This window comes from Sapajus apella, unplaced genomic scaffold (assembly GCF_009761245.1).
Source record: "Sapajus apella isolate SASKATOON/1434 unplaced genomic scaffold, GSC_monkey_1.0 scaffold10, whole genome shotgun sequence".
NCBI classification, from domain to species: Eukaryota; Metazoa; Chordata; class Mammalia; order Primates; family Cebidae; genus Sapajus; species Sapajus apella.
Genome location: NW_022436950.1, coordinates 9,688,258 through 9,704,927, shown reverse-complemented (window position 1 = coordinate 9,704,927; position 16,670 = coordinate 9,688,258). Strand labels below are relative to the sequence as shown.

The 16,670-nt window shown below is 44.1% G+C and overlaps 1 protein-coding gene across 6 annotated transcripts in view; it reads right to left on the bottom strand.

Annotated features, from left to right (window-relative positions):
- SP110 (SP110 nuclear body protein) overlaps window positions 1-16,670 on the bottom strand; it is a 54,802-nt gene that overhangs the window by 35,899 nt on the left and 2,233 nt on the right. The window contains exons 2-9 of one of the 6 annotated variants that reach the window (XM_032277953.1): window positions 15,925-16,071; window positions 13,120-13,267; window positions 11,291-11,459; window positions 9,043-9,375; window positions 8,628-8,711; window positions 7,490-7,573; window positions 3,203-3,280; window positions 933-1,001 (exon numbers count right to left, since the gene is read on the bottom strand). In XM_032277953.1, the coding sequence (XP_032133844.1) occupies window positions 933-1,001; window positions 3,203-3,280; window positions 7,490-7,573; window positions 8,628-8,711; window positions 9,043-9,375; window positions 11,291-11,459; window positions 13,120-13,266 (964 nt within the window). In that variant the 5' untranslated portion in view covers window position 13,267; window positions 15,925-16,071. Of the gene's footprint in view, window positions 1-932; window positions 1,002-3,202; window positions 3,281-7,489; window positions 7,574-8,627; window positions 8,712-9,042; window positions 9,376-11,290; window positions 11,460-13,119; window positions 13,268-13,457; window positions 13,481-15,924; window positions 16,280-16,670 lie in introns of those variants that run through there. The other 5 variants (XM_032277957.1, XM_032277956.1, XM_032277955.1 and 2 more) reach the window with 5 other exon arrangements.

The window sequence follows — 16,670 nt, the reverse complement described above, 5'->3', positions numbered from 1 at the left end:
GAAAGATGCTTTTAAATTCCAAAAGCTAGGATGAGGACCTTTGGAATCAAGATCTTTTCCATTTTATCTCAAAGCAGCAAAGCTTTTTTCTTTTCCTTTCAGGAGGAGAGGACGATGGCTATCCCTGTCATGTATCTGAACAGAAAATCCATTCTTCTACATCCCTTATATATGAGTTGCAGTCTATTTTGAATAGAAAGATTCCATTAGCTCTCTTAGCATTGCCTGTGGGTTTGTGTATGGGAGACAGATTCTGCAATGTGACTCTGGCTGATGAGCTGGTTGTGAATATCATCAGTAAAGAATTATTTTCCCTAATCCAGATACCTTGTGTTCCTGCAGCACTCATATATATAAAGGACATATCAATGCAAGTGGAGTAAGATCTCACACCCTTTACAGTTCTGGTCAAAACACACATCTATGTACAGCTGCGCAGATGGCTAGCAGAAACCTCTAAATGAACAGGTCAAAAACTGAACTCTAAGAGTCATCCCCCAATACATTTGCATTTTCCCTCAGCAATGGGTGTTACCACTTAATCATTCAAGCTAGCCATTGAAGAGCAGGCCTTGACTTTTCTCTTTCTCATCTGTAGCTAACAATATGTCAAATCCTGTCAACATTATCTGCAAAACAGATCTTGAATTGGCACTCTTTTCTGCATCTTCACTGCCAGATCTGAATCCAAGCCACTAATAACTCTCCTGGCATCTGCCCCCAAATGGCTGCCCTTCCTCCATTCTTTCGCAGCTCCAACTCACTCTTTACACAGTAGCAAAATTGAGCTTGGCTTCTGTCACTTCACTGACTAAATCTCTTCCATGGCTTCCCATTGCATTTAGAATAAAATTCAGCCATCCACAGCTTGACCTATAAGCCCTGCACGAGCTGTCTCCAGCCTCCGGCTTCTTCTTTCACTCTCATCTTACCTCTCGGGAGGCTTTTCTTCTTATGTCTCTTTTTTGGAGTTGACCAGATACATCTTTTACTTTTCTTTCCTAAAAAGGAAGGATAATGTTTTATAGTTACAAATATCGATCTGCCAATCTTACATGTCAACGATATTCAGCTTTTACTTTTGGCCTTCAAACCACATTGCTAGGAGGTCATTGGTGACCTTAGGTGATGCTATTTCAGGGAGCAGTAGGGGAAGAAGGAGTCTAAAATGACAGAGGAGGAGAAGTGAAGAAATGGAGACAGGAGTTTAGCTCATTTCTAGACATTTGGCTGTGAAATGAACGAGAGAGCTATGAAAGTAGCTGAAGTGAGGTGAGAATCAAGAAAAAGCATTTTTTTTTTTTTTTTTAGATGGAGTTTTGTTCTTTTTGCCCAGGCTGGAGTGCAGTGGTGCATTCTTGGCTCACTGCAACCTCTGCCTCCTGGGTTCAAGCGATTCTCCTGTCTCAGCCTCCCAAATAGCTGGGATTACAGGCATGTGCCACCACGTCTGGCTAATTTTTTTGTATTTTTAGTAGAGACGGGGTTTCACTACGTTGGCCAGGATGGTCTTGATCTCTTGACCTCACTATCCACCCGCCTTGGCCTCCCAAAGTGCTGAGATTACAGGCGTGAGCCACCACACCTGAAGAAAAAGCATTTTTTATGAGCTATGATATGTATAATTATTGTCTGAATGCAGATTCTTGTGTGAGAGATACTGCTATAAGAATACTTGAGAGAGAAGGGATCATGGATACTATAAGATGAGGTGGAAGGATTGTCTTAGAAGAGAAGGGGGAACTTGGAGAGGAGGGAGACAGATGCAGTTAGGGTTTGCAGGGCTAGCAGCACAAATAAAGGGATTCTCATCTGATATCTTCTTATGGTGCAGGAGGGAAAGTCATTGAGTGAGCAAAGAGCAGGAGGGGAGGGAGTCAGAGGTTTGAAAAATAGGGCTTAAGGTTTGAAAGGATTATGGCAGGAAGTAGCATTGTCACACAGTAGGGAGAGATGATCTGTGCTGGAACCATGAATTTCAGTGCGTGTGCTCTGCCCCGCTGTGGAACTCCCTCCAGCACTGCTGGCTTTCAGAGGCAGTGTGCAGGAAGCAGATAAGTAGAGCCTACCAAGACTTGCCAGAGAGTTCCAGGAAAAAAGGCAGAGAGGAAAGGTAGGTTTAAGATAATGGCAATGGATTTCTCAAATGATGAACCTTGGACTGTAGGTTAGCGTCGATGTTAAGAAAGTTGGGAAGCAAAGAAAAGCAGATGATGGCTTAAAAGGCGGGTAGGCCAGGGCACTGGTGATCCAAATGAGGCTGAGGGACAGCTTCAGAGGAAACAACAAATAAATAAGAAAACAGAAAAAGATATTTTTGATTTTTTTTTTTTTTTTTTTTTTTAGGATTGGGCTGGGAAAGAGTGATCAGAGGTGGAATGATAACTATAGAAGGAAAAAAGCTCAAGGATAGGTATCGAAAAAGGAATTCTGAAATTAACTGTTGGGAAACCGAGCCAGGTTTGAAAGATGATAGGGTCTATACATTGCCTTTCGGTATGGATGGCCAAAAATTGGTGGAGGAAAAAGTCATGGAAAATGAGAAGATGAAGAATTTGAGAGACCAGAGTATTGGATAACAGTGTTGCCTGTTATCCATGTGTACCCTGAAGGCATCTAGGACGATTCTGGGGTTTGAAATGACAGAAAAACAGCCTTTGAAAGGATTATTGGAGAAATTAGTATTGGACGATATTGATGATGAGTGAGTGAACATTTTAATTGAATGGTTAACCTCAAAGGAGAGGATGGGGGAGGAAGGGGCTAGATAGGGTCAGTAGGCAGCAAAGGATGGACATCTAACCTGCCTCCTACTGTGAGGTGTGAGTGATGGATGACAGAGAATGCCCAGCCAGGTCTTAAGAGGAAGTGGGGTCCTCTCTGGGGAACCAACTTCCAGTTAAAGAGGGAGGTGCAATGAACACTCTAAGAAGTTGCGGATATAGAAGACTGTTTTTTTTTTTTTTTTCAGGACAGGCAATTCCAATGGCATATTTCAATATCCCCAAATGCCTTCTGGTTTCCCGGTAATTTTCATAAAGGCCTTTATGGAAGATGCAGTGGAAGGAAATTGCAGAAACAGACTGTGCTTGGCATCAGGACTGTGGTCACATAGTGGTGCTCCTGATAAGATACAATCAGATAAACAGAAAGCAACTCTAATTCACCCTTCTGATATCTACAGGAGAAAGGCATTCCTTACCTTTCTTGCTTGAAGGCGTGCTGGATACCTCCTGGGGCTCTTCTGGGTCATTTGGTTCTAGACCATCATCTCTTATCTCTGACAAAAGAAACATACCTCACTTCAGAGCTCAAACTAGGTGAAGAGAAAGTGCTGAGGGAAATCAATGGAAGAACTAGAAAGGTATAAAGTGCATGCAGCCTGGGCCTGGGGATCTGCTTAGCCCTAGGGGTTCCCTGGCTCTGTCTTGATTTTTGCCAACTTGTGGTTATTGTTACCTGTGTGACCATCACAAGGATCTAAGGCACAACTGCCCCACAACAGAGGCTTAGTCTGATCCTTTTAGATTCTCTTATGGATGGAACAGAAGTGAGTGAAGAAGGTGCAATGAATGGAAATTGCAGAAGTAAACTGCTGGGTGTTAGGATCATAGCAAGACAAGCCTATAGACCCCCTCCCTGTTCTCCCCTGCTAAGCTGTGCTCATAAGAAAAATAGCCTCAAGCCTTGTAAACAGGGCCTCTAGGTTCCTGGATGTGGTCACACCCAGCTCTCAAACCCATGCACCACCAAGCTGCTCACTTGTTCCCTATCTAATCCCATTTTCTCACACTCTTTCCTTATGCCTCGCTGTCCCACTCCCATTCTAGGCAGGAAGCCCCATCACTCATGATCCCTTTATTTACCAACTCCTCCAAGCTGCACAGCTCCCAGCTAAGGCAGGAGTCATACACTGCCAAGGACACCAAACAAAATCAGATATAATCTCAAAAGGGAACAGAAAGTTCCCACGAGGCAGCAAAAAAAAGCCTCCCTTCCTCTGCCCCTACCCCCCTCCTCCTCATTACCCCCACAATCCAACCCCAGTATTCCCCCACTGAAATCTTCATTGTTACAACAAGGAGCCTCCTTCCAGGTAAACTGGATAGTCAAAAATCAAAAAACTCATCCTCCCTCAAAGCCAACCAAGGAAATTGTAACATCTCTTCACCAATCCTTCCATATCGGTGCACGCCCCCTATACCTTCTCCTTCGCCCTTACTTCTCTTACCCCATCTATTTATTGCACTGAAAGACATAACCTCAAACTGTCATGTTTGCTCTGTCACTTCCTCTCAAGGGGCCCTCGGCTCTCCTCCTGTCCCTACACATCAAGCAAGAGAAAAAGCCTCTCCCCATAACATACCAAATAGTAAAAGTCCACTATTCCCCCCCACACACACAAAAAAAAGGAAAAAAGTCTCAAAAAGAGTTTATCCACAGGATTCCATCAGCCACCTCACAAACCCTTTAAAAGAGGCCACCTTCCCATACCTGTTTTCCCTTTCTCTCCTGCCTACGCGGCTATCCCAGTTTCTCAGCCCTAGGACCATATTCCCATTTGCTTCTCACACACCATCCAAAAAGGCTCTGCCTTTGTAGACAGAGCCCTCACCCTCACTAGGACTATCCCACCACCCTCGCTAACAGAGCTCCCAAACTTCTCTCCACATATAGTGCCAATGACAACCACACAAAACTCCCTCACCTTGCCACCCAAAGCCCTGTAACCCTCTACACCTCAAAACTTGGCCAAGCCCCCTTATGTGTCACTTCTTCCAAGGGACACATACACATAGGCACCATCCCTCCCTCTGCCTGTGGCTCAACTCAAAACATCTCCAATTCTTCTTCCCATATCTCACTCCAAGTAAATTATTAAGTTTCCCCTGAAGTTAACGGCCTCTTTACCCAGCCCCTCTGTAATACCTCCTCTCCTGCCTCTTAAACATGGAAACCCCCTCCCCAGACAGGAGCCCTCAAAGGGGTCTCTCTCTCTCTCTCTCCTCCTCACTCTAGGTAGCTAGAGCTGGACTAAGTCCCTCCAAACAAGGAGCCTCTACACACTCCAACACCCATTCTCAATCCACTTGTCTGTTTACATTAACACCGCAGGCAAATTCTTTCTCTTTGGATCCACAACCTACTTCTGTCTCCTGCTGACTAGACGGGTACTCGCAGCCTAGTCTACCTGACCCCCAACATTGACCTTGTCCCTCCAAACCAAAAACTCCCTGCCCTACTACACTACATGCGTCCCCACTCCCCCCACCAACAAATACAGTTCATTCCCTTATTAGTAGCCCTTAAAGTCACAACTAGTGTCAGGTTAGAAGCAGGAAGCTTAAAAATCTCATTATCATAGTTTCAGTTGCTCTCCCAAAACTGCCAATCGTCACTAAAAGAAAAAAAAGAAAAAAAAAGAAAAAAAAAAAAGAAAAAAATGCAAACTCTATCACTCACCCCCAAAATCAACTAGACTCTTTAACAGCAGTCACTCTAAAAAAACTGCAGAGGCCTAGACCTCCTCACTGCTGAAAAAAAAAAAAAAAAGTCTGTGCCTCTTTTTAAATAAAAAATGCAGTTTCTATCTCTATAAATCTAGGTTAATATAAAATACTATCAAAAGACTCAGACCAAACCCAGAAAAAAACAACAACAGAAAAACAACGCTTCTGCCTGGCCCTCCCGGCCCGGCTGGCCTCTCAGGTCCTGGGCCCCTTGGCTGCTTCCCCCCCTCGGCCCTGCTGTAGCTCTCTTTCTCCTCTTGGTCTTTGGTCCTTGCCTCTTACCTTTTTATCCAGTTTTTGCAGAACCGATGACAAGCTTTTACCCGCGGCACGAGACAAGACATGATAATGTTCCAGGACTACCGACTTGCAAGCCAGCCTCACCCCAACCAGCAATCCCTACTCAGCATGAAGCAGTTAGAATGAACAGCGCCCCTTTCCCTTTCTTTTACATATATAACAAAAGACTGGAATGTTAGGGTCACAGCAAGACAAGCCCATAGACCTCCTCCCCGTTCTCCCCTGCTAAGCCAAGCTCGTAACAAAAACAGCCACAAGCCTTGTAAACAGGGCACCTGGGTTCCAGAACGTGGTTGCACCTGGCTCTCAAACCCAGGGTGTTAACCCAATTAAGCAGAATGTCAGCCCCTGAGAACCAAAATGCAGTTTTTCTTAGACTAGCACCTGGCTACCTACAAACCCCCCATATAATCCCCATTGAGTATAAGCCAGGCTGCTGCCTTCACTGCCTGTGGTGAGGCAGCCAGCCTGGCAGGTTGAAATAAACTTGCCAAACCTGATCCTGGGTCTGGCTCTCCTTCCTTTCGGTCAACCTTACACTGGGTATCATGACTACAGTCACACAGCTGCTGCTCCCAGCAGCCCTTGCTCAAGGAATGAAGCTGAGAGCAGAAAGTGGTGACATTGAAATCTGATGGCCACAATGAAGGGGAATGTCTTTGCTGTATGAAAAATACATCTTATTGCTTTGATGTCTATGTATGAATATTCTTTAACTGTTCTATCTGTGGTTATTTTACTTGGAGAAATAGTGAAGAAGGCTAAGTGCCCTATATATTTCTGTGTATAAGGATTGTGTGAAGAAAGCAGAAACTAGCCTGTGCTTGCTAGCATCTATTAACAGCAAAGATATATAAAGGTCTGTTAGTCTTTGCTGCACAAAGAAAGACAGAGGGCTTGAAGCCATAACAAATAAAGGCCCATCTCACATGAAGCTGTCACCTTTTTCTTTACACACTGCTGTGAGATCAGCCTCAAATGCTGGCCTGCTTAGGAATAGGTGACCGAGGCAGGTGGCAAGCAGTCGTTAAACCTTTGAAATAATTTATCACCTTTCAAATTATATTAGTAATATCAACTCTTAAACTCCACATGATATAGAAATGACCAGGGTTGAAAGTGAAAATTCCCCATGGTCAAGTTGGGGCTTGGAAGAGGACCATCCACGTCTGCTGCACCAATTCACTATTAGGGCCGCACGGTGTTCTTGTTCATTTGCTTTGCATTTTGACAGAGCAGTTTTGAGCATGGCTTTATTGAAGTGGCCTCAGGAGAGTGGCTGTGTCAAACTGTCCAGCCTGACTCAGTTCCCCATTCCCCTGGGGTTCCTGCCACAACCCCTTGTGGCAGGTGAATGTGTCCTTTTCATGCACTTTGTGGCATTTGGAGTCCAAGCCTACAGGTAGCGGTGGGGCTCTATCCCTTGTCATCTGTGGCCCAATCTAAGTCTGCCTTTTCCAGACTTGCCACCTGTAACCTCCCCAGGGACTCTGTATCCATTCAGAGGTCAGATCTCCTGCCTGTCCACGCTCCCAAGTGCTGGGTGAACTGGAAGCTGGGCCAAGATTGCTGTTGAGAGGTGGGTGGAGAGCCTCTCAATCTTCTAGATCCAAATGGCTTTTCCTCTCGGTAGACACAGAAACAAAAGCAAGCTTTTAGGTGAACTGAATCAAGATTACCTGGCATAGGGCCCAAGGGGGAGTGGGGCATCTCTTGAAGGCCTTCTTTATCTTTTTCTTGGGGGATCAGGTTGTCACTGGTGACTGAACGGAGGAAGAAAAAGTTTCAGATCTCAAGAACAACAAGCAGGAACCAGAGTGAGGAGGGAAGAGAATGCTCTATTCCAACAAGTAAAAACAACGGAGTAACTGAGCAGCCAAGCCCTGGGCAGGGGTGGGACAGAGTGGGAAAGTAAGCAAACATTCACACTCAGTTATCCGCTTGTTCTTCCATTGCTGTTAGCTTCCTGATTACGTTAACCTTTTTGGACGGTAGGCATTAGAGGAGTGGATGAAACATTATTTGATGAATAACTCCATGTCCCCATCCTGTTGGAAGGCATGTCTTAAGAAATCCCCTTCCCCAAGTAATTCTGAGTCTCCAAGGTACTGAAGTGTGTCCCTTCACCAATCCCAGTTGGTGCTTCCTGTGAACAGCACCTATGAAACAGGAGAAAGGGATTTCGTATTACATAAATGGATTTCTTACGAAGGGGATTTCTTAACACATGCCTTCCAATAGGAGGGGGACATGGAATTATTCATTGTTTCCCAGGTGCATACATCACAGAGGACCCCTATTCTCAGTACTGGGGAGCTCGGAATCCATGATCTCATTTTTGACAATGCCCAATAACATACCATTGTTATATTTAATGTAATCAAATTCCATTATGACAATGGTTTGGGGAGGACAAGTGAGACAATTTTAGAAGCTAAATATCAGGTCAAGCAGACATTTAAATATTTAATCATCTTTTCTAGTAATTTTGATAACATTGCTCTTAGAATCCAAACCATATAAAAATGAAGAAGGTTGAAACTCAAAGGATCCCATAATCAGGTGGGCGTGAGGAATCCGCTAAAGGTTGCTAGTGTGTGTTACATAGGTTACCTGTCAATTCAGAATGGTGTTTTGGTTGTCGGTTTGTTTTGCATTGCTGCGTTGGGGAATAGGCCCCTTCTGCTTCTTTCTCCTTGTCATGCCCAGTTCTTTTTCCCAGGGTTCCCACCATAGCCTCTTGGTTGGCAGATATGTGTTCTCTTCTCCCTTCACATCCACCTTGAGCTAAGCTGTATCAGCCCCAGTCAGTGTTACCTTGTACAGTGCTAGCGAGGAGGCTGGGCATCTCTTTTGAGTCTTCTTCCTCATTCATTTTGGGTGTTAACTTGTCATTGGTCACTGAAGGCGGAAAGGAAATAATTACAGATCACAGGGACTGGATGTGAGGGAGGAGAGTGAATATTAGAAGTTCCTGGGGGAGATAGAGCATCAAGGCACAAGGGTAGAGGGTTGGGCTGTTCTAGGAGTGGGAAGCAGGAGTTCTAGACTCTAGATGTTACCCAGCCTCCTGGCAGTGCTCATAATTCCCCTTGAAAAGGGCTGTGTATGGGCAGGTGGGTGCAGGGGAAGAACTAGGACAATAAAAGGCAAGATGCTGGGATTGGAGGCAACATGGCACAGGCGCCCTATGCTGGGGATATACAGGTGTTGGATGGGATCTGTTTCTCACCTGGAGTGCTCCTTCCTTCCTGGATGAGTCCAGGAAGAGGCAGGGTAGGGTCAGATGGGCTGGGTGATTCACTCGGGATCTCATCGCTTTGCTGTGAGGATGTTCCAGGCTCACTGACTCTTGGTGCACAGGATGAACAGCTTGGTTGAGGGGGTTGTGGTGGCGGCAGCGGCAGCAGGGTACGGAGTGAGCTTCCTCCTGCTAGGCCAGTTGGGGCTTCAAGTAGGATTGGTGTGTCTCTGCTCTGCTGTTCACAGGAAGCTCTGCTCTGCTGTTCACCAACTGGGATTGGTGAAAGGACATACATCAGTACCCTGGAGAGACTCCGAATTACTTGGGGAAGGGGATTTCTCAGTACACGCCTTCCAACAGGATGGGGACATGGAGTTATTCATTGTCCCCCAGGTGCATAGAACGGATTCACTGTCATCATTAACCACATGCGGCCCCTTTCTATTTTATTTATCCAGTTTGGGCATTGCGATCTAAGCCCTGATCTAATACCAAAATGGTTTCACACATAAAGTTGGGTTTGGGTTTGTACCCAGGGATTTAATTGTCTTTAATTTTGGTGTCATATAATTTAGTCAATAATGAACATGCTACAGTTTTAAAAGAAGTCTCTGTTTTAATAAATAAATAGATCATACTTCCCCAAAGCAAACAAGAGAAAATAAAAATTCCTTAGCAGGATATATTAGGACATTCATATTCTGGTTTCTGCTCATTTCTGCAGAGTCGGCTTCTGTGCCTTCTATCATACCCTGTGGTCTGGCCACACCCAGCTTTCTCTCCCATCCACAATACCCCAGACCCTTGGCTTTCCACATGCTATTCCCTGGCATGGCTAGTGCTGGGTTTCTCTAATGATTCTTCTCCATCATTTATTTCAGAAGTAAAATGATCTCAACCAGTGAATGGAGAAAGGAAAGTAACTTCAGATTTTGGAAAGTGATCCAGAACAAAACCATCAAGTTGAAGATCGTGGAAGATAACTGAAGCTCAGCCAGGTCAGGGGCACATCAGTGGGTGGGTCCCGGTGCCTCTCAGGTGTTCTTCACATTGCCTTTAAGGCCATGCCTCTCCTAATGTTGCCAGGATCCTGCCAGAGCAGTGGGCCCTCTGTAGCTGCTCCTGCCTGTAGGTGGATTTGCCCCTTTCACTGTCCCTTTAGCTCAAGAAATAATCTGCCCCTTTGGGGGGAACCCTTTAGTGGTGAAGTGTCAGAGAGCAAAGGAGGAACTGTCAACAACGGTGATTCCACTAAAGAAAATATCACAATCCAACGTGGGCTAGTGGCCCTTCCCTTGTTGTTCTGAGGCAAGTGAACATATGCTTTAATTTTGGTGTCATATAATTTAGTCAATAATAAACATGCTGTTTTTCTTCCACTGTTTTTTTTCCAACCTAAAATGACTTCACTGCCTGCTCTTTCACCCTGGCTGCTTCTTCCCAGCTCTGCCACGGTTCTTTTTCCTACTCCTTTATTTATCCAGTCTCTTTTCTTTCTCCATGTACTTCATGCTCCATTCGTTCTCAGACCCTCTCTTTCTGTGGCTGTGGCTGTGATTCCCTCCCTTTTTCTGTAGCTACCTTTCTTCCCTTCTCTCGCATTACTGTATGCCTTCCAGCTGTCCTTGTTCAGACTAGTGGTTAAAATCTCAGGCCCTGGTGTTGGGAGACCCAAGTAGGACTCTTGCTCTGCTTCTTAACAGACAACAGACAATTAACTTTGAGAAAATCACCTCTGGGCTTTAATTTCTCTGTCAGTAAAATGGAGACAAAAATGACTTCACAGGGTTGCTTTAAAGATGATATGAGATAATCAAATAAAGTATTGGTGATATTGCAATAAGAAAAAGATACTTCTTATTATCCATCCTTATTCATTCTTCTTCCTCCCTGGCTGACCTTGTCCTTCCACCAGACCTGGTCTCTGTAACTTTGCATTTTTGTCACCTTATGCATTCCATATAGATTGTCCAGTATGCCAAAGTATATGATTTTTTTCCAAATTCATAGAACACGCAAAAAATGTTTATGCCCTCTAGAAATTCATCTTAGAGAGTTGGAGTCAGCTTTAGAAAAGGGCTGCCCCTGCAGCCGTACCAGTGAAAGAAAATGAGTCCATTCCTTCCCAAAGAGAAAGCCGGGGATTATTGTGCATATTCCACAGGGCTAGAAGTAGACCCAGACTTTTACCATAGCAAATTTTCAAATGCAAAAAGCACTTGAGAAATCTCATTACCACGTTTGAAGCTTCTGTAAATCGTCACCAGATTGGGATATTCATGCAGGTTAATTTGACTGAACAATGTCACCAGAAGAGACAGGTTAAAAGTCCTCTCCAGTTGGGTGAGAATGTTGTGCACCACTTTGGATACAGGGACCAAATTTCTACAGGCTTCCAGAGATTCCTTAAAAAATGAAGTGAAGGTTCATTAACAACAATTATAAAATTGAACGGGAAGTTATACATTTGTGATCTTCCAAGTTTTAAGAAAGCTACTTTACTCTTTTAAGAAGAAATTTACCATAAAATGTAGAGTCAGTTTCTAAGGTAGAGTGGTCACAGTTTTACATGCTTATTTTTGAAACTTTACACCTATTTGGATGACTAGTGACAAAAATAAATAATTTAGCTTTCTTTAAAGTAAGTCTATATTCTGAATCCACATTTCAAGCACATTTGAGACGAGAGAAATTTTAAGGAAGGAAAGTGGAATTAAAGGATGCGGCTATGTAACTGATTCTTTAAGGCTCTGGGCAGGATACTTCAGCAATGGTTCTAGTGATGGTCACAGAGGCAATTCTGTTGATTCCATGTTAGCCTCTACGCTCTCTCTGTGTGTGTCTCTCAAACTTGAGATGGCCTGAATGGATTCCAGCCACAGAGAAGTCACCCAGAGAATTTTCCTTGCTGAGAGGATGGACAAAAGGAGAAATATGGCAAAAGAGAATTGATTGCAAATGTTCATTGAACACCTACTACGCTCAGTCAGCAAGTTTTTAGATACACAGCACTGAATAAGACCAACATGGAGCTTCCCATATTTGGGGGGCGGGGTCAGAACTGTCAGGTGGAGAGGATGGGCATTAAACAATAAACACAAATAAATACCCATTTACAATTGAGAGTAGTGTTATGGAGGGAAAGCATAGATTGCGATGGAACCGAATAACTAAGAGGTCTTAATGAGATAAGTGGGTCAAGGAGACGTCTCTGAGGAGTATGATCTCGTCTGTGATCTGAAGAGGGAGTTGGGTCCACCAGGCTAAAACTAGGGGAAGATTGCTGGCACTTCCCTGAGTCTAGGGCTCAATAAATGGTTTTAAAAACCCAAATTATGTAAAAATGGGTCCACTTTTGTCCACATAGCATATCTCCCAGTGCCTGCCTGTCTCACATCAGAATACACTGTGAGCAACATAAGCTGTTATAAATCGGGATGATGCCTGTAGTGAGTTGAATGGTGCCTGCCTCAGCCAAGATATATGGATCTAGAATCTGTGAATGTGAACTTATTTGGAAAAAGTGTCTTTGCAGTTGTAATTAAGTTAAGGAGATTGAAACAAAATCATCATTAATCAGGGTGACCCTAAATCCAAGTGTCCTCAGGAGATTAGGTAGAAGACTCAAAAGACAGGTGATGTAGAGATGGAAACAGATTAGAGTGATGCCTCGTGTCTACAAGGCAAGGAACACCAGGGACTTTCAGCAGCCTCCAGAAGCTAGGGGATAGGCAGAGATCAAATTCTCAAGGCCTCTAGAAGGAACTAACCCTGTCGACACTTTGGGTTTGGACTTCTGGCCTCCACAACTGAGAGAATATATTTCTGTTGTTTTCAGCCACCTGGTTTGTAGTCATTGTCACAGCAGTCCTTATGATACCCTGGAACCAATATAGCCTCTAAGACACCCTCTCTCCTAGTCACCCCCACCTTCTGAGATAATGAACACGGCCAGGCTAGGCCTTCCAAACTCTAGAGACCCTGGTGGTTTGTGGTTTGAGACCTCAATAATTGGGTGTACTTGGTGGGGGCTGGGCTCCCACGGAAGGGTCCAACAGGACTCACCGTGTACATTCTCTGAGTGATGAAGGAGTTGTCTAGGAGGCCCTCAAAGAAGGGAAATGGCTTGTGTATGGCATAGGCGATCCTCAGCTTCTGGTACATGAAGTGCTGAAACAGAGCCTCTTCCATGGCTCTTGTCATGGTGAACATCCTATGGAAAAAGGCATGATAAAAAATAGAAGCAAAGGCCAGGTGTGGTGCTCATGCCTGTAATCCCAGCACTTTGGGAGGCCAAGATGGGCAGATCATGAGGTCAAGAGATCAAGACCATCCTGGCCAATATGTTGAAACCCTATCTCCACTAAAAATACAAAAATTATCTGGGCGTGGATGGTGCACACCTGTAGTCCCAGCTTTTGGGGAGGCTGAGGCAGCAGAATCGCTTGAACCAAGGAGATGAGGTTGCAATGAGCTGAGATTGTGCCAATGTACTCCAGCCTGGGTGACACAGCAAGATTCCATCTCAAAACAAACAAACGAACGAACAAAATAGAAGCAAAGTCCTTGAGGAGTGTGGAGAGCTTCTCTCTGCATTAAATGGGCAGATCTAAAGGTAGGCATTCTGGTCCCAAAGGCATCCTTAGTAGCCTGCAAGGCAATGTCTGCCTAAAAGCCTCATGGGTATTAGAAACAATGACAATTCCTAGCAATAATGGAGGCTGAGAGTGACTGAAAATATAATGACAGAATCTCAAGGGGCTGCAGGTAAACATAAGGCAGATATTAAAAGTAGCTGATATTTATAGAGTGTTTCCTCTATGAATATCATTTAAACCACTCCCAATCTTCAACACAAACGGGCCAAGCAAAAATGAAAGCATGAGGGCTGAGAAGCATACTTAGTAAAAGTGACTTCACTGACTTGTTCAATGCAAGCATTTCATATCTCAGACATGTGCCTTTCCCAAGCCATGCAACATTTATTAAAGATTGGCCATTTATGGACCACGAGAAGATATCATTAGGTTATAATGGGCAGAAAATTTACAAATGACATTCTTGACAAATTGTCAAGAAAAGGAAATCACTAACAAAACATTCAATGGACTTGAGATTTTTTAAAAAACAAAACAAACATGGATTCCATTTTTTCCAACTTCATTTTGTGTTGAACAGAAATTAAATTGTAATTAACAACTGTTTCCAGGGATTTAATCCCAGCGGCAGATGAAGCACCCTAGTCTCTTTCTCCTCATTCCCAATTTTTTTTTAACTTGGCAGAAAAAAAAGTCATGAAAAGAATAATCTGCAATAGCACTGGAAAACCAGAAAAGATGCCACTGAGAGTCAGTGGTGGGGAAGAAGTTTTGGAAGACAGAGAACAGGTAGGAGAGAAATCTACTATCCACAATATACCTACGGGGAGGAGATAGTGCAAAGATCAGTACAGAGTCACAGAAAGTCAGAATGAATATATACTAAGAAGAGGAAGGGGTCTTGGGGCTCCTTTTAGGACAATTCATTATACAGCAGTGCTCAGAACAGGAAGTCTGAAGCTTCCTCATTCTTCATCTGTCATGAGTCCCAAGATGAAAGGGAGGCACAGAGAGGTTAAGTAACTCACCCAAGGTATTCAGTGGCAAAGTAGAGCTTGTCTGACTCTAACATCCTGTTTCTCTGTGTGCAAGATACTACATCTTATCAATGACTGTTCAGATTTTTATTATGTAAAGAGATTTTGCAAACAAATAAGCAAAAGACAAACATCCAACTAGAAAAAAAAAAGCAAAATACATGAACAGGAAGTGATAAAAGAATAATCCAAATGTACAATGAATATATAAAAAGCATGTTAACTAGCTAGTAGAACGTATAAATGAAGGCTGGACACAGTGAGTCATGCCTGTAATCCCAGCACTTTGGGAGGCCAAGGCGGGCGGATCACCTGAGGTCAGGAGTTTGAGACCAGCCTGACCAACATGGTGAAATCCTGTCTCTACTAAAAATACAAAAATTAGCTGGGTGTGGGGGCACATGTCTGTAGTCCCAGCTACTCAGGAGGCTGAGGCAGGAGAATCTCTTGAACCTGGAAGGTGGAGGTTGCAGTGATCTGAGATGGTGCCACTGCACTCCAGTCTGAGCAACAGAGTGAGACTCCCTCTCAAAACAAACAAACAAAAAAACCCCAAAACAAAACAAAACAAAACAAAAAAATCCAAAGTGTAAATGAAGACAGTTTGATAACATATTTGTCTATCAAATTGGCGAAGGTAGAAAATAATAGCAATAATTCCAGACACTGTGACTGGGAAGGTAAACAGGTCTGAATGTTCTGGAGGCTGATTTAGTAATCAGTGTCAAATGCCCCAAAATATGATTATTTCCTTGAAACAAATTACAGAATTCCTTTGAATTCCCACTTCTAATAATTTATTTCAAGGAAATAATCATGAATGTGTTTAAAGAAAATATATAAAAAGTTCATGATACACTGGAGAGGAAATTAAATGTACTCTCAGGTTTTCCTTTTCCATCAGCTTCCCAAGGACCTCTAGTCATTTACACAATGGATAACAGATGAGCCGCTACTGCGGGCAGGGTAGGGATCAGAGCTGAGGGGAGGGTGGAGGACAAATCTCGTTTCCATTCACAGTAAAAGGCTAGATCCTACGGGAAAAAAGAGTTGTTGTCAGTTTTCCCTCCATGGTCCTCCTTTTAACAGTCTCCTAAGAAGTACCACGTGCCTGAGCTCTGAGAGCTCCCCGAGTTGAAATAGTTGAACTCCACCCTGCAGCTGCTGCTAGGAAGTTGATTATAAAACTGTAGTCACCAAGAGCGAAGAATAAAGCAGCAAAGACAGAAACTCACCTGGACGCTGGGCTTGTTGTCCCTGCCCTTTTCCAGGTTCCAGGGGCTGGGACAGGGATCACTCCTGTAAGACTGGGATATTTACAGGGAGATGCCAGCAGGCAAAACAGGAAGTCTGTGCTTTGATACACGCAATAAGGGGCCAGTCTTCGGAGAAAAGAAAAGTGAAACTGTTTGGAGTTTGCCAGGCAGGAAGCTGAAGGCAGGTCGGTGCCTGCAGCCTCTCTTCACCTTCTCAGGGGCGCTTGTGAGCCTCCCAGGGTGTCTTAGCAATTGGGGATTGGGGGAGGGCATGTTGCCAGTTGGGACTGGCCCAGAGAGAGGGGTATGGGAGGAGGGGGCATAGGGGTCCAGCCCCAGCAGCAATGGGAACTGGGAACCCACTGTCCAACTGCTTCCCTACCCGCATCGATTTTCCCATGACTTATCCTTATTCTGTACATTTTAGGGTGATGAAAACGTTCTCAAATTGGGCTGTGGTGATGTTTACATAACTGAATAAATTTGCTGGAAATTATCAAACTTCAACAACACACACAAAAAAGGGAATGTGCCAGAAATGCCTACGATTTGTCAGGATAAGATTATTATATGAAGAAATTGAAATGAAAGGGAACCTGCACGTGAACTGGAATTGTGCAGAGGCAGGCAGACCTCCAGGCAGAAAAGTGGCTGAGAGCAGCAGGTAGGTGGGAGCCAGGAGTCGGAGGCAAAGTTGGGGCCTGCTGACTCCAGAGCAGCAACTC